Source organism: Prunus avium, chromosome 3 (genome assembly GCF_965620075.1).
Source record: "Prunus avium chromosome 3, drPruAviu1.hap1.1, whole genome shotgun sequence".
Lineage (NCBI taxonomy): Eukaryota > Viridiplantae > Streptophyta > Magnoliopsida > Rosales > Rosaceae > Prunus > Prunus avium.
The window spans coordinates 40,735,998-40,757,221 of record NC_142286.1 but is presented as its reverse complement, the minus strand read 5'-3'; the positions used below and the strand labels follow the sequence as shown (position 1 = coordinate 40,757,221).

The 21,224-nt window shown below is 37.6% G+C and overlaps 3 protein-coding genes across 8 annotated transcripts; 2 read left to right on the top strand and 1 right to left on the bottom strand.

The window, feature by feature from the left end:
• Positions 1 to 561: 561 nt before the first annotated feature.
• Positions 562 to 2,514, bottom strand: LOC110764408 (midasin-like protein). Its single transcript, XM_021967385.2, has 2 exons — positions 2,065 to 2,514; positions 562 to 1,647 (listed from the first exon to the last, which is right to left on the bottom strand). The coding sequence occupies exons 1-2, from the start codon at positions 2,458 to 2,460 to the stop codon at positions 730 to 732; spliced, it is 1,314 nt and encodes a 437-aa protein (XP_021823077.1). The 5' UTR covers positions 2,461 to 2,514; the 3' UTR covers positions 562 to 729.
• Positions 2,515 to 2,694: 180 nt separating this feature from the next.
• On the top strand, positions 2,695 to 10,514 carry LOC110764406 (alpha-mannosidase At3g26720). 6 transcript variants are annotated; one of them, XM_088250460.1, is made up of 27 exons: positions 2,695 to 3,307; positions 3,401 to 3,575; positions 3,671 to 3,790; positions 3,972 to 4,055; positions 4,133 to 4,204; positions 4,361 to 4,474; positions 4,613 to 4,713; positions 4,805 to 4,898; positions 5,002 to 5,169; positions 5,272 to 5,361; positions 5,774 to 5,839; positions 5,944 to 6,000; positions 6,371 to 6,590; positions 6,704 to 6,849; positions 7,149 to 7,217; positions 7,321 to 7,380; positions 7,506 to 7,577; positions 7,747 to 7,794; positions 7,918 to 8,052; positions 8,320 to 8,385; positions 8,802 to 8,914; positions 9,050 to 9,134; positions 9,356 to 9,496; positions 9,569 to 9,664; positions 9,751 to 9,798; positions 9,924 to 9,992; positions 10,079 to 10,514. In XM_088250460.1, exons 1-27 carry the CDS (start codon positions 2,898 to 2,900, stop codon positions 10,295 to 10,297), a joined length of 3,138 nt encoding a protein of 1,045 aa, XP_088106586.1. In that variant the 5' UTR covers positions 2,695 to 2,897; the 3' UTR covers positions 10,298 to 10,514. The 6 variants fall into 6 exon arrangements, with proteins under 6 accessions (XP_088106586.1, XP_021823075.2, XP_088106587.1 ...); XM_021967383.2 differs by having other exon boundaries at positions 2,696 to 3,307; positions 6,710 to 6,849; positions 7,918 to 8,037; positions 9,386 to 9,496; XM_088250461.1 differs by having other exon boundaries at positions 2,696 to 3,307; positions 6,710 to 6,849.
• A 407-nt stretch (positions 10,515 to 10,921) lies between these two features.
• LOC110764349 (putative alpha-mannosidase At5g13980) lies at positions 10,922 to 19,427 on the top strand. Its single transcript, XM_021967294.2, has 30 exons — positions 10,922 to 11,054; positions 11,233 to 11,501; positions 11,624 to 11,707; positions 12,023 to 12,111; positions 12,189 to 12,363; positions 12,496 to 12,615; positions 12,847 to 12,930; positions 13,029 to 13,100; positions 13,198 to 13,311; positions 13,535 to 13,635; positions 13,715 to 13,808; positions 13,910 to 14,077; positions 14,166 to 14,255; positions 14,542 to 14,607; positions 14,719 to 14,775; positions 15,044 to 15,263; positions 15,352 to 15,491; positions 15,711 to 15,791; positions 15,902 to 15,961; positions 16,049 to 16,120; positions 16,629 to 16,676; positions 16,751 to 16,870; positions 17,122 to 17,187; positions 17,604 to 17,716; positions 17,813 to 17,897; positions 18,043 to 18,153; positions 18,267 to 18,362; positions 18,526 to 18,573; positions 18,737 to 18,805; positions 18,890 to 19,427. The coding sequence occupies exons 2-30, from the start codon at positions 11,298 to 11,300 to the stop codon at positions 19,115 to 19,117; spliced, it is 3,075 nt and encodes a 1,024-aa protein (XP_021822986.1). The 5' UTR covers positions 10,922 to 11,054; positions 11,233 to 11,297; the 3' UTR covers positions 19,118 to 19,427.
• Positions 19,428 to 21,224: the final 1,797 nt, after the last annotated feature.

Here is a 21,224-nt window from a genome sequence, read left to right as displayed (position 1 = left end):
AAAGGTTTGGCTTAAGCAATCGCAGGCTAACCATTTTGTTTATAGCCCATAAAAAGGTAGCCCTTACCTCAAATTGGTTTTTCATAGAACTCGATCACAAAAAAAACTGAATTGCTCTTTTAAGCACAAAAAAGTCCCTAGACTCTGCCACTGCAGCAACATGCGCAGGAACAGCCATCATTGCACGTAGCTGCCCTCCCGCAATAGACAGCACCGGTTGTCTTTAAGCCCGTAATACTAATAGATCAGAACAATATTTCTCAAGGGTCGGTCCCTTCTTGAAAGCTGTTTTTGTTAACCTTGTTTAGATGGTATCGTTAGGCATGTGTGAAGTTTTGGACTAATCGAACCTAATATGACTGTGAATGAAGTACAATTGAATAAAGGTGTTTTTTTTCCATTCGCTTTCATCCGGCCGATAAAGAATGTGTACAAACAAAGTTGGTAATGTTAATGATTATTACTCAACACAAACTTGAAATGCTTGTTAACTCCAAGAACGGTTTTTTCACTCATCTTTTCATCACTTCAGGAGAGGGAACAAGCAAGCATCACTAACACTAAAACAATAACTCAACTAAGAGTAACCATTCAATCGTTAAATGTTAAAAGCAATTATTACAAACTGTCAAATACACAGCTTTGTTACATTGGCAATGACATGAATACAGAGGCACAATGGCGTTGTATCTCACTGAAATTTCACATGCTCACCAGTAAAGAAGCAATTCACTCAACTAACTCCGACCTGGTTTTTGTACGGTATTGACGTCCAGTTCTCTGTGAACTGGTTCTACCATCAGTTGCTGTCTCTGGTTCATCTTCCTCCATTGCACAAACATCTTCGTTGTCCTCAGTTGCAATGGCTAGTGGTGTGCTTCTGCAAGGCGCAAATTCCTGACGAGCACTTCCTAGTCTCCCTAACTCCCCATCATTTTCCTGCATTATAGCATCAGTTGATTTTTTTCTTGGTATAAATATGACTGGTTTTGACAGATCAACAAAAGCATCCTCTGCCCGTGGTTCCATAGAATTTGACTTCCTCAACTGATTAAGGAAGTCCATATAGGCTTCCTTGTTTGATTCCTCATCCACGTCACTTGACGAATCAAACGTATAATGTGTATATCTTGAAGGATTCCGTATATAATCTGGAACTCCAGATGGATGATCTTCATTTGAATGAGTTTGCACAGGAATATCTTTGGCTCCCTCACCTTCATCATGACAATTACTTTTGCAGTCGGGATCAAACCGGACACGTTTTTGTGATTTAGATGGGTCTAACTGATTATCCGTCTTCCTCTTCAGAATCGATTTTAGGTTGGTAACATCTTCAGATGTGATGATTTCGGCAGCTATAGCATATGGTGTATTGTTCCCGGAAACCCTCAGGGAGACAATTTTTTGAGCTGTTTCGGCATTCTCTTGGAGCCTAATTTGAGCAGCTGCCTCTGCATCTTGTTGGAGCCTAATCTTAGCCGCCAGGTGATTAGCACGTGGGTCTCGAGTAAAATCCTTAAAGGAAGTAGGAACCTCCTCTTGAGAATCTATGTCTATCCCATAGTCATTTACATCTCTCATATACAAGCGATCTCCAGCATTTTCCTTGCCAACAGCAACTTTGTCATATCCATCTTCCTCTTCCTGCATACAGAATACAAATATAGGTTACAGCTAGTTTGGCCCGACTCCCTAACCTCAAGCATGTCAAAGAAAATCTATCTGATCATATGAAGATAATCATAGATCCCATAACATTACAAAGTAACCTATGCCCATTGCCCACACAGCCCATGATTTCACAAAGTAATTTATTCAGCTCTGCATTGGTCACTTCATTATAATTATATGTACCTATCTTGGCTGGTTAGTGTTGTCAAGAATAAGGATCAATCATCACTATAATATTGTTTTTGGAATTGTTCATAAATGAAATTCGAATTGCATTATGTATTCTATACAGTCTCGTGTCATAAGAATCAAATCAATCAAGACTCAAGAAAAAGATCGAATCTTAATTTAAAGAGAGCAGCAAAGAAAGATGGATAGATAGAAAGATACCTCGTAGTCGAGAGTACAGTCCAAGCCGATAGAGGATTTAATTTCCCACTCCTCGTCGTTATAGTCGTCTGGCTTATGCTTATTAGCCGACTCACTGGGCTGTTGCTCCTCGTCTTCCTCTTCCTCTTCCACATCCTCGTCCAGGTCTAGAAGGTCCTTCTCCAGCTCGTTACTGAAATCATCCTTTGAGTTTAAGTTGTAGGGTTGGGGTTCGCGTTCGAGTTCGAGTTCGAGTTCGGGTTCGGGGCTGTCCTTGTCTCTGTTCCATTCCCTCTTCTCGATTTCCTCGTCTGTTAGGGACCATAGCGAGCTTAGAGACGAAGATGGACCGCTCGATGGTGTACCGGCCAGGGAGCCAAAGACTTTGCCTACTCGGACTCTGAAAGTGTCTTCCATGATTGGATTTTGAATTCTGAATTCTGGATTTTGGATTAGGGTTTTAATTTAAGGGAAAATCTTTATCTTTGGATTGCACCGACCTACATTATAACGGCACATCCAAGTCTAGTGGGCCTAAGTTGGACTGGACTGCTCTCAATTGTCGATGGGCCAGGAATGGGCCAAGAAATGAGAAAGTGTTTTTAAGTGAAAAAACTTATCCGTTAGAATAAAAATAAATCCAAACACCATCATTTTCATGATCAGACTGACACAGCAGACAAATGACACGCCTCTCGCTTCCGGTACAAGACAAGAAAAGAAGAAAAGAGAAGCGTAGCGAGTCAGTGAGAGAAAGAGAGACCGATGAGTGAGAATGATCAGTGATCACCATTGAAAAGCCATTTCTGGCTTTCTTTACCTAAAATAAAACATTTCAGCTACCAGCATCAGTTATGGCTTCTTCTAGTGCGACGTCGATGTTGTTCTTCACGGCGGCGGCGGCGGCGGCGGCAGTCCTATTGGCAGGGTTACTTCCACTGGGAGTAAAAGCGGAGTACATAGCTTATAATACGACGGCGGGGATCGTTCCCGGCAAAATCAATGTCCATTTGGTTCCCCACTCTCACGACGACGTCGGCTGGCTCAAGACCGTTGACCAGTACTACGTGGGCGCCAACAATTCAATTCGCGGTGCTTGCGTGCAGAACGTCCTCGACTCTGTAATTTCGGCCTTGCTGGAGGATAAGAACCGCAAGTTCATCTATGTCGAGATCGCTTTCTTCCAGAGATGGTGGAGACAGCAAAGCCCCGCTTTGAAGATCAAAGTCAAGGAGCTTGTCAACTCTGGTCAGCTAGAGTTCATGTAATATTTCTTCTCAACTCAGTAATTTTTTTTTTTCTTCTTCGTGTTGTTGTGTTCTCATTTACGAGTGATCACTCGTTTTGGTTGTTGAAGAAATGGGGGCATATGTATGCACGACGAGGCCACACCGCACTACATTGACTTGATTGATCAGACAACCTTAGGCCATCAATTTATACTGAAAGAATTTGGTAAGGTTCCTCGAGTTGGCTGGCAGATTGATCCTTTCGGCCATTCTGCTGTTCAAGCTTACTTGCTTGGTGCTGAGGTAGGCATTTAATATATGTCTTACGTTTCGACTTACCAGTTTTCACTTCTTTCTTCTTTTATTGCAACTGCAACTTAATGTTCATTGGATTGCAGTTAGGATTCGATTCCCTTTTTTTTGCTCGAATTGATTACCAAGATAGAGCTAGGAGACTCAGGGATAAGACTCTCGAGGTTATATGGCAGGGTTCTAAATCCCTTGCTTCCTCTTCGCAGGTCAGGGGATTTGTTTTGTTTGTACTTTGTATCTAGCTCTCTTTCTTTCGTTTTCACAGCATTTGACTTGATAACTCACTTATGTCTCTGTTCCTAGATCACATTTGTATTCAATCTACTTTTTTGTACATTTCATTATTTGGAATTCATTGTTTCCTTGCGTTGCAAATTACATTTGCAGATTTTCACTGGCATTTTCCCCAGGCACTATGATCCTCCTGACGGTTTCACATTTGAAATAAATGATGTGTCACCCCCTATTCAGGTAAAATCACGTAAAGGGTTCGTACATTCGTTTTTATTTTTACAACTTCTTTCTCACATGGGAAAATTTGATTGAAGGATGACATTCTCCTGTTTGACTATAATGTTCAAGACCGAGTCAATGACTTTGTTGCAGCTGCTTTTGCACAGGTAGGACCTAAACTAAAAAATTGCATCAATTTCTATGTTCAATTTACTCTTAATTTTGTTCTTCTTTCCAGTGTATTAAAGCTTAATTTTCCCATGTTTTTTTTAAAAAGCTTGATTATCAATTGCATTCAGTAAACATTCATTTTTCCCCCTTAGGCTAACGTGACAAGAACAAACCATATTATGTGGAACATGGGAACAGATTTCCGCTATCAATATGCAAATTCATGGTTCAGGCAGATGGACAAATTCATTCATTATGTCAATCAGGTAATATTTTTATGGCTCCTACACAATGAATGTACTAAGAAGGCATGGCTTTATATACTCTGTATGGTTTCATCCCAGGCTTTATACTATGAGACTGTAATTAAAAAGTTAATAAATTGGCTTCATTTGGAAAATTAGGATGGGCGTGTCAATGCATTGTATTCAACCCCATCAATCTACACTGATGCAAAATATGCAGCACATGAGCAATGGCCTTTAAAAACTGATGATTTCTTTCCGTGAGTTCTACAATGTTTTCCTTTTTATCCTACATATCATCCAATTTCTTCCCATAAGTTTTCCTTTTTAAAATTATAACACCAATTTCAGGTATGCAGATCATCCAAATGCATATTGGACTGGTTATTTTACGAGTCGTCCAGCCCTTAAAGGTTATGTCAGAACTATGAGTAGTTACTATCAGGTAAGATCTTGCCTCTCTTTTTGTGAAGTGATTCTACAGTGTCCAGTAGGTTTGTCCTTGTTGGTTTTCTAATCATTTATTGCTTTCTTTGTTCTGCTAATAGGCAGCGAGGCAGTTGGAGTTCTTTAGAGGCAGGAGTGATTCTGGCGCAACCACCGATGCATTAGCTGATGCTTTGGCTATTGCTCAACATCATGACGCAGTTAGTGGTACAGAAAGACAGCATGTTGCTGCTGATTATGCAATGCGATTGTCAATAGGCTATTCACAGGTCAAAATCCCTTTAACATCCAATACAACTTTTTTATCGTTGTTGGTATTTATTTTAAAGTTAATGCGAAAATCATATATTTCATTTCACATCTCTCTACAGGCTGAAAAGTTGGTTGCCTCTTCTCTTGCTTACCTTTCTGAGTCAGAGTCAAGTTCTGGGCAGGGCCACACTGTCACAAACTTTCAACAGGTAATATATTAGTAGTCTTAGCACACAAACTTCATTTGTACTTTAAAGGTTGAAAAATTGAAGGTTGAAGAGTTCTAAAACAAACTAATTGAATTGTTGAAGTTAAAGCTTATATGTGTTTATGTGTTCTTTATGCATAATATGCTAGCAGGATTATCATGTCTCAAACCCTTATCCACAAGGGGTAAAAAAGGCACTGAAACTTTATTTCCTTTTTTTGTGGGTATTTTAATGGAAAATTGGTGTTGCCAGGGCATAACCCAGTTGGTAGCCAGGAGATACCAAGTTTAAATGCCACCCTCCCCCTCTCTATCCAATTGTCTTAACTATACTGTTGAAATCACCCTTTTACATTATTTTCCAAAAACTGAGTTGAGCATCTATTTAATCCTGCATGTTGATTTGGTGGCAGTGCCCTCTTCTTAATATTAGTTACTGTCCTCCATCAGAAGCTGTCTTGTCTGATGGGAAAAGCTTGGTAAGCATATTATTAACCTCTTAAGCTGTACACCCACATCAAATTGAAGATTTAGAGCTGGCCTTGGATATTAATTTTAACGTTGTATGAAATCTTCCTTTCAGATTGTCGTTGTCTACAATTCTCTTGGTTGGAAGAGAGAGGAAGTGATACGGATCCCTGTGAGTACTGATTTTGCTTATTCTTTCTTAGTATAATGATTTGCTTCTTTGAAATTGTATTTTCATCATAGCCTCGTATATGCAATTTGTAATGTTAATATTTCATTTGTCATATCATCCATATTTTCTTTATCTTTTTGTTCTTCTCTGAGCCATGATTTGCATTCTTTGGTTAAAACTTACAAGGACGCTCATCATTCAGTACTCTGTTCAAGCTGATAAATGATAGATTCCATGTCATCTAAAAGCACCTTGTTCCTTTTATGGATTAAATTACAGTGAACTTGAAAGTTGAAAGTGGCTAATGCAACACAAATTTGAAAGTTGATGGTTACTTGTATGTGGCTAATGCAACACAAATTTGTTGCAGGTATCCAATGAAGCTGTTACTGTTCAGGATTCTAGTGGAAGAGACATCGAAGCTCAGCTTCTACCTCTATCAAAAGCCTCTTTGAGTCTAAGGAGTTACTATGTTAGAGCATATTTGGGTAAGTCCCCAAGTGAACCACCCAAGTTTTGGCTAGCATTTTCAGTGACAGTACCACCAATTGGTTTCAGCTCTTACATTGTCTCAAGTGCAAAACCGACAGGTTAGTCATGCCACTTAATATGTAATTATTGTTCATCTAAACTAGAACAAATGTAATTTGTCTTTCCCAGTCACTAACAAAATACTTTTATGTTGTATTATTCTAATTTTGAGATAAAGGTCGTAGTTCAACTATGTCCAATGTATACACGTCAGAAGGAAGTACAAATGAGACCATAGAAGTTGGGCAAGGAAGTTTAAAGCTGCATTATTCTGCAGATGAAGGAAAACTTGCTCGTTATGTTAATAGCAGAAGTCTGGTATGCTATATTTTTTATGCCTCAGATTCACAGTATAGCTTTCTGTTTAATTGATATGGTTTTCTTTCCTGGTTCTTGTATGTGTTCCCAATATGTATTCTACTATTATGGTTACTACATAGTTTCGACAGTGGATAAAAAACAGGGATTTATATGTTTTTTCTTCTTTCTTTTTTTCCCCTTTGGCATTTCCCTCCTTTATATTTTTGTCCCTAGAACTTAATTTGCACGTAATGTGAGTTTCTAATTGATGTATCAACAATGCTAACATTTATTATGTGATATATTTGTAATGGAAGGTTACGGCATCTGTCGAACAATCATATAGTTATTATACTGGAAATGATGGAACTGACAGAGATCCTCAGGTAGTCAAATACAAAATAACTTGTGATTTTTCATTGTACTTAAAATGTTTAAACGTTGTTTTTGTGATTGATTATCATTTTGGGATTTTAATTATTTATGAAGGCCTCTGGGGCATATGTTTTTCGACCAAATGGCACAGTTCTCATAAAGTCTGAACAGAAGGTAAAACATTAGCATTTGAAATTTTTTTGTATTGATGAAGAAAGATCTTTTGCTGCTAATCCTTCACTAATGATTTACGAGGAACTTAGTTACTGAGGTTAAGCAAAAAAGTAACATTTTTCCAGGTTCCTCTAACTGTCATGCGCGGTCCAGTATTAGATGAAGTACATCAACAACTCAATCCATGGGTATCTCAGGTGATTTACTTGTTCACGCAACACCTCTTACAAGAGTAATGAAGAAATACAGTTGTTCAAATTTGGTCTGGGTAGTAACTATTTGTGGATCAGGTTGATGTGGGTTTTGCTAGCCCCGGAACGTTTGTGCTTAGTTTTTATATTAACCCAATGACACACCCATGCACAGATTACAAGGGTATACAAGGGAAAGGAGCATGCTGAAGTTGAGTTCACTGTAAGCATACCCTCTTGAACTGATTTAGTTAATAGATGATCAAGTTTTCCTGTCGTGGTTCTTATATACCAAAGATGCCACTGTAGAACTTGTCTTTTTAACTTTTTATGATCGTCACTTTAGATTGGGCCTATACCTGTGGATGATGGGATTGGGAAGGAAATCACAACTCAAATTACAACAGCCATGAAGACCAATAAGACATTCTACACGGATTCTAATGGTCGGGACTTCATTAAACGGGTATTCATTAAACGGGTATTTTGATACTTGTTACCTATTATTGTTTGGTATACTATGGTCTTGGAAGTTTTAGTTGCATCATTTATCATGGTGAAAGTGAACATCCTGTATTGATATTGCCACAAATAATGCTTAACTGGTCAATGTCGCTAAAAAATTTAATGGATGAAGAACTCAATATGGATATTTTCGAAGATACATACAAGGAAATGTTGTGCATAAATTTGTTTGGATTAATTAGCGTTTCATGGTAACTTATTTGGTTTTTCAAATGACTGGCAGATTCGAGATTTCAGGACAGATTGGGACCTACAAGTGAACCAACCAATAGCAGGAAACTATTACCCTGTAAGTTTCCTTGTGTGACACACTCAACCTTGTTGATCTATTTTTATTATGATTCCATATAAGTCTCTTGTAAGTATGCATAACCCTGAGAGGATTTCTGCTCTATATGCCCTCAATTAACGAAAAGCTTTCTATGGCCTGTTAATTATACAATTGTTAAAATTTTCTTTTGAACTCGAAGTGGTAAATCAATTGCTAACCCAGTCCAACCCCATGATAGACGGTTTGGGTTGGCTCAAGTAATAATAGGGTTGCTTCAGGTTGGATTTTATACAAACCAAAGATGTTGGGTAGGATTAGACCTTTAATGCAAGCCAATCCATTCCATGCCCAGTCCTTTCTCATTTATGTTAACCCCATTTGACTAATTGAATCTGATATTCTCTTCACCTTTTAAACTTTTTTCCCCTTTCCAGATTAATCTTGGAATTTATGTGCAAGATAGCAGTACTGAACTTTCAGTCTTGGTTGATCGTTCGATCGGAGGATCTAGCTTAGTAGATGGCCAGATAGAGCTGATGCTCCACAGGTTTCCATTGTCTTTGTTTGCTTTCTGTTTGAACAAATAATTATTATGCTTTTTTTTATATTCTACTGTAATGCATATTACTTGCATATTTAGGATTTCTTGCATTGTTTTGAACTCTCTTCTGTTGTTTTATAGGAGGCTGTTTCATGATGATTCTAGGGGTGTTGGTGAGGTACTGAATGAAACAGTTTGCATCCTTGACAAGTGTGAAGGTTTAACAGTAAGCATACCTCGTTGAGCTATATCCTCAAGCATATTTATCATAGTATAGAATTAAAGTTTTTTTTTTAATTTTTATTTCTCCAGCAGCTTGAGAAACGTTGACATTCAAAAGGATGGGTCTTTTTTTCTTTTTTTTTTAACAGATTGAATTGAGAGCTTATTCTTCTGTTCATTTTCCATTAGCCATTCAACGATTTTCTTCAGTATAACATGATGTAGAAATCTCGTTGGTCAAATACCATTTTGCAGATCCAAGGGAAGTTTTATGTGAGAATCGATAATGTTGGAGAAGGTGCCAACTGGCGTCGCACAGCTGGCCAAGAGATAAATTCTCCGCTTCTTTTGGCCTTCACGGAACAGGTGAGAAAATGCTTGAAGTTGATCAAGTGCTATCGTGGCATGATGCTCAAATGGTGAAATTTCTTTTTGCAGGATGAAAATGATTGGATGAATTCTCATGCATCGACTTTTTCTGGAATTGATCCTTCCTATGCTTTACCAAACAACATTGCTGTTATAACCCTCCAGGTATTTCAGGGAATGCATCCTGAGCATATTTCTGATGTTGGTTGTCCATATTAAAATCCGGTTTGTTCCTTTTCTGAACATTGCAGGAACTTGAAAATGGTAAAGTACTCCTCCGGTTGGCTCATCTGTATGAGGTCTCACTTTCTCTCTTATTCTTTTCTGTCCTGCTTCACTCTCTATGTTTTCACATCACCGCTGGTTAGAAATTCAAAAGACCATAATATTTTTGTGGCTGTTTGTTTGATATATACATGTGAAGACTGGAGAAGACAAGGACTATTCTGTATTGGCAAATGTGGAACTAAAGAAGTTGTTTCCGAGGAAGAAGGTAAAAGCAAAGCAATTGAGTGAATGATTGCTGCTATTGCTGAATGCTTCTCTCCTGCTAATGAATGATTTACTTATTGTTTTCAGATCAGCAAAGTGACAGAGATGAGTTTGTCTGCCAATCAAGAAAGATCCGAAATGGAGAAGAGGAGGTTGGTTTGGAAAGTAGAAGGCTCTGCTGCCAAAGATCCCAAGGTGGTGAGGGGTGGACCCGTTGACCCTGCAAAACTGCTGGTGGAACTTGCCCCAATGGAAATACGCACTTTCCTTATTGACTTTGATTACCTCCATGAGTATGGTTCCTGAAGAAAATGAAGATTTGGGCCTTTCCCTCGTGTTCCACAATTTGCACGGGAATTGGGTTATTGGGCTGGGCCGTCAATTGTTTTATTTCATGAGACACTCGGTGGTGGTTGTAGATAAGATTTCCGCAAATGTTTGTTGTAGCTATCCATCTCAGAGAAAAAAATAAATAAATTGCAAGATCCAAGGATGCGAAACAGTGAAATTGTATTGGTTGGTACGCGGTCTTCCCTCCAGTAAGCATAAATTGGTAATTCAATCAAAGCAACGGACTTTGAATAACTTTGAATAGAAGACATTCACTGAGTTGAATAGAACAAGGTTAGAAAGCTGGTTACCTTTCTCGGCGTACCATTCGCACTGATCCTCTGGTCTGGTCCCAAATATGTGAAGTGATGCAACCCCATTCCTACCAAGCTTTAGGAAGCAAAATCCCCAATCCAATGGGTCGAAATCACATGAAAGCAATAATTAATAAGCTGAAAGATGTTATAAACTACCAAGTTGAAAGATGCTATTATCCCAAGTTTACCCCAAAGAAAAATAAAAATGGTTTACAGTCGAGCATTAAAAGATAAATTCAAATAGAATCGTAAGTCTAAAGTTAAGAGTTTGGTGAATGATACAAAAAGGAAACCACCCACCGAAGCGAAGAGTAGACTGTAGAGTACACTCAAATATTTCTCTAATCTAAAAAAGTCAGACGCAGAAAAAAAAAAACAAAAAAGAAACAGTAGAAAGAAATAGCAGGTTGAGTTGAGTAAGTGACCTTCTTCTTCTTGTTGTTTTCCTTCTCTCTTCTCTCTTCGGTGGTGTCACACTGTGCGCGACGACACTTGTGTATAGCAAAGCATAATCCATCCATGCAAGCTTCACTCTCTGAAGCCAAGCGAATTGCTGTTTCTGGAAATTAATTACTCTTGTTGGTTGTTGAGCAGCTGATCGGACAGGACCTTTATCAATTCAAAGGGAAAGAGCTCTGCAGCTCTGCTAATTAATTCTAATGGCGATTCGGTTAGTCTTTTGCTGCTTGCTTATTATCTTGGTCGGATTTCTGGTCGCCGATTCCAAGTTTATGGTATATAACACTTCTCAAGGGATAGTCCCCGGAAAAATTAATGTCCATTTGGTCCCTCACACCCACGACGACGTTGGCTGGTTAAAGACCGTTGATCAGTATTATGTTGGCTCCAACAATTCCATCCAGGTCTGCTCTCTCTCTCTCTCTCTCTCTCTTAATTTCTCCCTTTCTAGTTTCTACTTCTTCTTCTTCTTCTTCTTCACGTATGAGTTCAATTTTACGGTTTCCATTCAATGGATATTGCTTAGGGGGCTTGCGTGCAAAATGTGTTGGATTCTTTAGTTCCCGCTCTGCTGGCTGACAAGAATCGAAAATTTATTTATGTTGAACAGGCAAGCCAGCCTCTTACCCTTGCTTTACTTCCTGCTTCTGCTTGAAAATTGTAATTTGTAATTTGTAATTTGTGATTTGTAATTGTACCTCCCATCCAATTCTACCCGATTCATTAATTCCATGCTCTATTTCTTTGCCATTTACCAGATAAACTGTTGATTTATGACACTGCCACCATCATGCGCATCTGACTCATCTCACACTCACATATCTTCTTCTTTCCAAATCCCATGCATTGCATGATGGTTGGCACTTGGTTTGGTACTGGTACCACCTCATAACCTCTGTAACGTCTGCCTTGATAATCAATGCAGGCATTCTTCCAGCGCTGGTGGAGAGATCAGAGTGAGGCCGTCCAGAGTATAGTCAAGCAGCTAGTCAGCTCGGGTCAATTGGAATTCATGTAATGTAACCTAAAATGCTATTTTTCTCTTCATTTTCTTTTGGTATTAATGCTTTTGTCTTTTTTCGTTGCTTCAGAAATGGGGGGATGTGTATGCATGATGAGGCAGCAACGCATTACATTGATATAATTGATCAGACGACTCTTGGGCATCGGTTTATTAAAAAGGAATTTGATGTGACTCCAAGAATTGGTTGGCAAATTGACCCCTTTGGACATTCAGCAGTCCAGGCTTACTTGTTGGGAGCAGAAGTAAGCATGTCTTGGCTTTAGCCTTTCCTTTTTCTATGCACAAGAGTAGACCAGACTCAAATTAAGGCCGGGGAGCATTTTACCACAAATAATTACTTATACACCTGGGACAACGTTTTGGTATTGATGCAGGTTGGGTTTGACTCACTTTTCTTTGGTCGAATAGATTACCAGGACAGGGAAAAGCGTAAAAATGACAAGAGCCTTGAATTTGTTTGGCAAGGTTCGAAGAGCCTTGGTTCATCTGCTCAGGTGAAAAACAAAGGCTTTTTGTTTTATATAGCATTTTTTACATCTGGGATTCTGAGGTTGTGTATATCATGTTGGATATGGTTCCTTTTAGTCACTATGTTACATTTAGTATTCTTAGGGGGGTGTATCCAATTCTAACTTTTAAAGACTTTTATAGAGTTAAAAAGTATGGAGGTATTTAGAGGCAACTTTGGGTCTGACTAGTAGTGTTTTTCTTCTAAATGGTTGCAGATTTTTTCTGGTGCATTCCCTAAGGATTACGAGCCTCCTTCTGGTTTCTATTTTGAAGTTAATGATAATTCGCCAATTGTTCAGGTAACATCATGATTCATAAACAAGTTGTTAAATTTCCTTTGGTTTATTAAGTATTTACTTCTTTGAATTATTAAACTTTAATTCCTATTCTTTTGAAGGATGACATCACTTTGTTTGATTACAATGTTCAAGACCGTGTTAACGACTTTGTTGCTGCAGCAGTATCACAGGTAAAGTACCTGGTTGTCTTCACTCAATTGTTTTTTTTCTCTGTTCTTTTATTATAGGGCCTTGTTTTAGTGTCTGACAGCAACTATTTATTCTCAGGCTAACATAACTCGGACAGATCATATAATGTGGACCATGGGAACAGATTTTAAGTATCAGTATGCACACACATGGTTCCGTCAAATGGACAAGCTCATTCATTATGTCAACAAGGTAATAATCGATTAATATTGGCTTGATTTTGAGCTGGTAAGCCTAGCGTTTTCCTTTATGAAATTCTTATAGTCTCATACCTTTCATGCCTTTAGGATATATCATCAGTCACTGGTAATGATGATAGTTTGACAGCTGTCCTTGTGTTCTGAGAGGGCAAATCCTTGATTATTTTATGTTGTTATTCTAAGCTTTAATTGGTTTTTGGTTGGATGCTTCTTAGGATGGACGTGTTAATGCTCTGTATTCTACTCCATCCATATATACTGATGCAAAGTATGCTACAAATGAATCGTGGCCAATCAAGACTGATGATTTCTTTCCGTGAGTTTTTCTTGTGTTTTATAATCTTTCTTTTGATGTGTTAACCTTACTGTAGAAACTGAAGCATGCACCATACCAGTTATGCAGATCGTACTAATGCTTACTGGACAGGGTATTTCACAAGTAGACCAGCTTTGAAACACTATGTTAGAACAATGAGCGGCTATTATTTGGTATCATCCTGTAACTTTGCTGTCCGTATCATGAATTAGTGTTTCCAGTTTAATGACAGATTTTCTATTGTCATATCTGTATGTTTCTCTTGGATAATAAGGCTGCAAGGCAACTAGAATTTTTAAAAGGAAGGACTAATTCAGGGCCGAACACAGACTCATTGGCTGATGCCTTAGCAATCGCTCAACATCATGATGCAGTCACTGGTACAGAGAAGCAACATGTTGCCAATGATTATGCAAAAAGATTGTCGATAGGCTACACAGAGGTGTGGATTAGTTTTATCATCAATGTTCTTTTTCAATCCTAACCTGTTTAACTTAAATTTCATTCACTTGTTCATTATCTGTGTGCAGGCTGAGCAACTAGTTGCAACATCACTTGCGCACTTGGTTGAGTCTGCTTCATACACTGGACCTGGAAACCCAACTACAGAGTTTCAACAGGCAATTCACAAACCCTTAAGCTTGTATGCTTTTATATCATATTACATGACCTGCAATTTCTGGTTTTGATAATTTGGATGTTGAACTTGTATAAGGTAGTAGTAAAGCGGATTTTAATTAGTCTGATTATGGCATTTATGCCAGCTAGAAGGATTTTGATCACTTAAGTAATTAAGTTAAGTAGAATGTTTTGGTTTTCCATCACAAGTTTCAAACTCAAGCTAAGAAGAAGACCTGTGTATCATCTTTTCTTTTACATTTATTTATTTTTTCATTGATTCTCCAGTGCGCACTTCTGAATATAAGCTACTGCCCTGCAGCAGAAGTGAATTTGTCTCAAGGGAAACAATTGGTAAGGAAATTAAAGTATCTAATGTTATGCTCTTGATCGTATTAACTATTAACTATGACTTTATATTCCACCAGTGGAATATATTTTCTGATGGTGTTTTCTCATCTATAGATTGTCGTGGTGTACAATTCTCTAGGATGGAAGAGGAATGATGTAATTCGAATTCCTGTGAGCACTTCATTTCAGTTCTGGTCTTAGTGCTTCCTTTTTGTTTATCCAAAATAATAAATATATAAATAAACATAAGCATGAGGAAGAAATTCCTTGCAGGTGCTTAGATTTAATTAATATGTTAACCAGGGTTTGGTAAAGACAGTGTATTTTGAGACCAAAAATTACGCAAATGGCCACTGTATATTGATTATGGAAACAAACCCATGCGAATGCAAATTTGATAATCAGTGATGCACCCCGTAATTTCCTGTTAATAATGTAGGTTATCAATGAAGATGTCACTGTTCAAGACTCTGAGGGAAGAGAAATTGAATCACAGCTTCTTCCACTGGATGATGCCCATGTGGGCTTAAGGAACTACTATGTTAAGGCATACTTGGGTCGAACTCCAACAAACACACCAAATTATTGGCTTGCATTTACAGTATCTGTACCGCCACTTGGTTTCAGCACATACACTATCTCAAATGCCAAAGGAGCAGGTCCACTCTTATAATGGCATTCATTGAATCTACTCTTGAAGCTAGCAATCTAAGTTTTTCATATTGATCATTTCTCTTTTGGTTATAGGTGCTTGTTCCACCAGATCATCTGTATACACATTTCAAAGTAGGGAAAAGTCCACTGTTGAAGTTGGTCAAGGAAATGTGAAACTTACTTTTTCCACAGATCAAGGCAAAATGACCAACTATGTCAATAGAAGAAGCTTGGTACATAAATACACCTAAGAGTTGCTTAGTTACTGTCTATCTGATGAATTCACTTCCTTCTCTACCATTATTTCCTTTTTACCTCTCTGTTTTCTTTGCTGTGATGAACTATCAGGTTTTTAACATTGTAATAGCTTCTTACTCCAACTGCCAAAAGGGCAAAGGAAAAGAGAAACGAAAAATTGTTGTAGCTAACTCAATTATTCATTAATTTTGAAGGTTGAAGAATTGGTCGAGCAGTCTTACAGTTTTTATACTGCATATAATGGCAGTAGCGATGAAGCTCCTCTGATTCCTCAGGTATATGCATACTGATAGAAGTTTGTACTCTGGCAATTATCTTATCTCTTTTTTGTGTATTCAATTTGTTTCCATATAAAACCTTTGGTTATTCTTTTATTTTTTTCTAGAATTCTGGGGCATATGTTTTCCGTCCAAATGGTACGTTTCTCATAAATCCTGGAGAAAAGGTGTGTATTTATACCTTATGACATATAGTTTTTATTCAGGCATAAGTTTGACCATTGTTGATTAACAACTGTTGCTCAATATTTCAGGCTTCTTTTACTGTTATGCGTGGACCAATAATAGATGAAGTACATCAACATATTAATTCATGGATATATCAGGTGCCTTGCTTATCAAGTACTTGCTATCTATGTATATGTTTTCTCTCTTTGTTTTGTTATGGCAACATGAGCATCATTATCATATGTTAAAATAGTTGAAAATCTGTAACCAAAATTAACAATAAAAAACTACTTCTGAATCTGAATAAAATGCAATTAGAACGAATTGCTTCCATGTTTAAATTAGAATTCAGAATATTATCAATTAAAGCTCCTTTTTCAATTAAAATAAGAAACTGTGACATGTGTTATCAATTTTTATTTTGCACTACCTCTGGTAGCTACAGGGAAATGTGAAGCAAAATATGTTATTAACCATATTATTTTCTTGATCAGATCATTTTGCTACACTCTGTTCAAGTCAAGACTTGAACATTATGGATCTGAAGTAAATCCAGTCTCATTGTTGGATATTTTTGTTCAGGATTTTAGAGTTAAAGCTAAAGACCTATGCTGAATAGTGACTTGGTGTTCTTTGCCAGTAATGTTTCGTTGAATGTGTATGCAGATCACGAGACTTCACAAGGAGAAGGAGCATGTTGAAGTCGAGTTTATTGTAAGCTTTCAAAGTTTAAATCAAAACTAAAGATCATTATTAGGCCTATTCATTGACACTATCTGCAATATCAGGTTGGGCCTATACCTATTGATGATGGAACTGGCAAAGAAGTTGTAACCCAAATAGCCACTACCATGGCTACCAACAAAACTTTCTACACTGATTCAAATGGGCGTGATTTTATCAAAAGGGTACATTAATTACTTGCTCTTACAATATTATATTTAGTTAGTTTAGATTTCATTTTGATGCTCAAGATTTTAATTAGCAGGTAGTTTATACTTTTAGTAAGCTTTCGTAATGCCTTCATGTACTTAGATATATGTTTCCTACAGAGTTAATCAAAACTGTCTTTCCATATGTTGTTTTGACTTCTAGGGGCTGATACCTGTTTCTTATCATTGTTGGCATAAAATTATCCAAGGATCCATCTCTTTTGCAGATTCGCGACTATAGAACAGATTGGGACCTGAAAGTGCACCAACCTATTGCGGGAAATTATTATCCAGTATGTTTATTTTTCTTCTGCCTCAAAGTAATTTCAATTTTATTTGAATTTTCTTTAATTATATTTATTTTCTTTAATAATTTAAAGCTCTCAATTTTACCATAACTTACTCTGTCCACTGTGTTCTCCTGGTGGATATTTCAGTTGGATTTAAACAAACTGAGCTAAAGTTTTACTTGGATTTAAACAGTGTTGTGCATGTGGCTGAAATAAGCAGAATATCATGAGTGCTGGACATGATAGGTCTGCTTCCAGTATATCTTTTTTTAAAGAAAAAAAAACATCTCCTCGAGATTTTCTAACTCAATATTTTTCTGTATGCAAGTGTAGGGTCTGTAGTCATCTTGTAGTCATTGTATGGGTCCATGCTGCATTTGTTCATTAGCTTCACGTATTTTTCTATGTTGTCATTTCAGATTAATCTTGGGATTTACATGCAAGATAACAGGGCAGAATTTTCAGTTTTGGTGGATCGATCTATAGGAGGATCCAGCACAGTGGATGGACAGATAGACTTGATGCTCCACAGGCATGTTCTTATTGAAATACTTGACTTTAACTATTTTACGAAGTGTACAAATTAAAGTCATTGTTGGAGTTATTTTTGGTCTTTCATACCATACAGGAGAGTACTGCTTGATGATTCAAGAGGTGTTGCCGAAGCTTTAAATGAAACAGTCTGTGTTCTCAACGATTGCACTGGACTAAGAGTAAGTACATGTTAATGCTACTACTCTGTGGCAATTAGCAATTTCTTTTTCTTATAGACCAAATCTGGAGTTTTGGTTTGCTATCGTATCCGAAAATTTTTAGGTTGCCTAACTTTTGGTGTCTGCCTCTTGTCAATCTTTTCAGATCCAAGGAAAGTTTTATTTCAGAATTGACCCCATGGGAGATGGTGCTAAGTGGCGTCGTTCTTTTGGTCAGGAGATATATTCCCCTCTTCTATTAGCCTTTGCTGAACAGGTGAAAATAAGAAATTCAAAGCAAAAAAAATTATAGTAATAAAATATAGACATTTGAGCACATCTGTTTGAGTCATGTGAGCTGCTCATTAAATAGTGACTCCCTTTCTGTAGGATGGAGATGACTGGAAGAATTCTCATGTAACCACTTTCTCAGGGGTTGGTTCCTCGTACAGTTTACCTGATAATGTTGCTCTTATAACTCTTCAGGTAATTGGGGCTTATCAAGGATATCATTTTCTTTCCAGTCGTTTCATTATTATTTTTCCTTAAATTAACAGTCCAATTTTCCTTTCCTAGAATATTGACCCCGAATCATAACGGTCGTATAAAAATACAGACTTGTGATATCCTTTTTGTTTAATTTGCATAGGAGCTTGATGATGGAAAAGTTCTCCTTCGATTAGCACATTTATATGAGGTTCTAATTTCTCACTCGTTCTACTCAACTACCTATTTCTGCTCCCAGTACCTTATTTATTTATAAAATACTCAGAGTCAGCATCTTCACTTTGATGAGTCTGAAATATCGATCGTCCACATATTTTATTTACTGTTGTTATTCTTGTTCAAATGGTGCTAAGATTGGAGAGGACAAGGATCTTTCTGTAATGGCGAATGTAGAGCTGAAGCAGCTCTTCCCAAGGAAGAAGGTAGAAAAATGAGCTATGAAATCAAGAAAGAGGTTGATATCCCCATATAATCTTTTCTTATTATATTGTTGTTTTTGGCTACAGATTGGCGAAGTTACAGAGATGAACTTATCGGCAAATCAAGAAAGAGCAGAAATGGAGAAAAAGAGACTGGTTTGGAAAGTGGAAGAAGGCTCTGCAGAAGACGCAAAGGTTGTGAGGGGTGGAAGGGTTGATCCTGCAAAACTGGTGGTGGAACTTGCCCCAATGGAAATCCGAACCTTTCTCATTGAGTTTAAGCAAAGGTTCCATCGTGATATAGCTGATGCCTAATAGCTCGACTTTCAACCAATTTAGTGTTTTACCCTTGCCGTGTGGACATGGTAACACCAAATTGACCACGGCTGTAAATGTACGTAATCACTGCGACACTTGGCTTGGCTTCTGCAGTCCTGGTCCTGGATGTATGGTGACGAGATAATAATAAGCTTTATTTTTCATGTCATGTAAATAGCCAAAATTTGAGTTAAAGGAGTGGAGTGCTTCATAAGTATTTCTTTTTCTTTTCTTTTCTTCACATTCATGTGTGATTACATTAATTATCAACATTTAATTTTAGATACCTCCCTATTTCTTATTAGTATATGTTCTAAATTTCAACCGGCTATAAAAAGTATTTCTAGACCTCTTATTTACTCTCACTTTCCATTATCGTCGCAGTGAACGTGTCGTATAGCCCTAGGCGGATCTGGCAGTGAACATGTTGTATAGCCCTAGACAACTTTTTAAATGTATTCGAATATTTTAACGGTATAGCCGCGCGGCTATACTCGTTAAATATATACGAATATTTTAAACGTATAGCCGAACGGCTATACTGTTTTTAAAATTTAAAGCGTACAGCCGCCCGGCTATACTTTCTAATTTTTTTAAAATAGTATAGCCGAGCGGCTATACATTTTAATTTTTTTTAAAAATAAGTAACGCCGCCCGGCTATACCTGTTAAATATTCGTATATCTATACTCTTTAAATTAAAAGAAAAGAGTATAGCCGATACTAATATCTATACTCTTTATTGGTTACAAAACCAATACAATGGATAATGAAAATTATCATAATTATACGAGGAGCATATACTAATATACCGATAAGTTCCTTAACAAGCTGGAGCATTGAAATCGCTTCATGATCCATCCGAAACTTTCCATTATCATCGCAATAAAGGAGCCCTATAAAAAGTAGGGTAATCTGCTGAATTGCCCCCTGAACTTGTACATAACTCTTAATTTACCCGCTGACTTTTTTTTTTTTGCGAATTAAGGGCTCGAATTAAAATTTATTATCAATATTCCCCCACCGTCAAAATTCGAACATTTCATCCATTAATCCATCCATTTGACTCACATTGACTCTTTTTTAGGGTTATTTTGGTCATTCAGCGTAGATTGAATTACACCCAAAAAAAAAAAAAAAAAAAAAAAAAAGGGGGCAAGAGCTCAATATTGCAGAGATCCCCAATTCACAAGAAATCGCCATTTATCTCCAAAATTATCTGCAAAAACAACTACCATTTTCACCAAAACATATACTTTGGAACTACACAACAAACAATTCACACCCAAAGAAGAAGACCCAACATTTGGAGATAAAGCAGATTTAGCTCAAAGAATTACAAAAAAAACCCAGTTGGAGCTTTTGCCTAAATACCTAAACCATGATCGGCATCTCAGTCTCCACAGCCCTCTTTGCAAGTTTTCCATATGAACCCATCTCGCCAACCAAACCCAACCCTCACAAATGATCTCCAAAATTATGCTTCAAGGATAATACCGCCACCTACCTAGGGCTTGGGTATAGATTAACAGTCGAAACGAAAGAGAAGGGTGGCGATCGGGGCTTAGCAAAGGCAAAGCGGTCGAAGAGCTCCAACCAGGAGCGGCACTCGGAGAGGCCGTTGTAGAGATTTTCCGAGATGTGGTTGATGAAGGCGTGGAAGGTTGGGTTGGCGATCGGAGCTTGGGATTAGGCGGAGCCGTCGGAGATTGCGGTGGTTGTAGATGTGGTTGAGCCTGGAAGAATCGAAGGTGGGGTTGGGTTTGACATTGCTGGGTTTGTTGTTGCTGGCTGGGATTTCTTGGTTTGTAGGGGAGGGGTGGTAGGGGTAAGGGGTGATCATGGGAGAATTGAGGGGAGAAAGAAATCGAGAGGGGTGGGGGTTGGGCTTTTAGATTCTTTTTTCTTTTTTTCTTTGTTTTTTCAATTTTCCTCTTTTTCTTCAAATTTTTTCCAAAAAGAAGGCGCTAAATGACCAAAATAACCCTCAAAAGAGAGTCAATTTGAGTCAAATAGACGGATTAATGGATGAAATGTTCGAATTTTGACGGTGGGGGAACATTGATAATAAAATTTAATTCGAGCCCTTAATTCGCTAAAAAAAA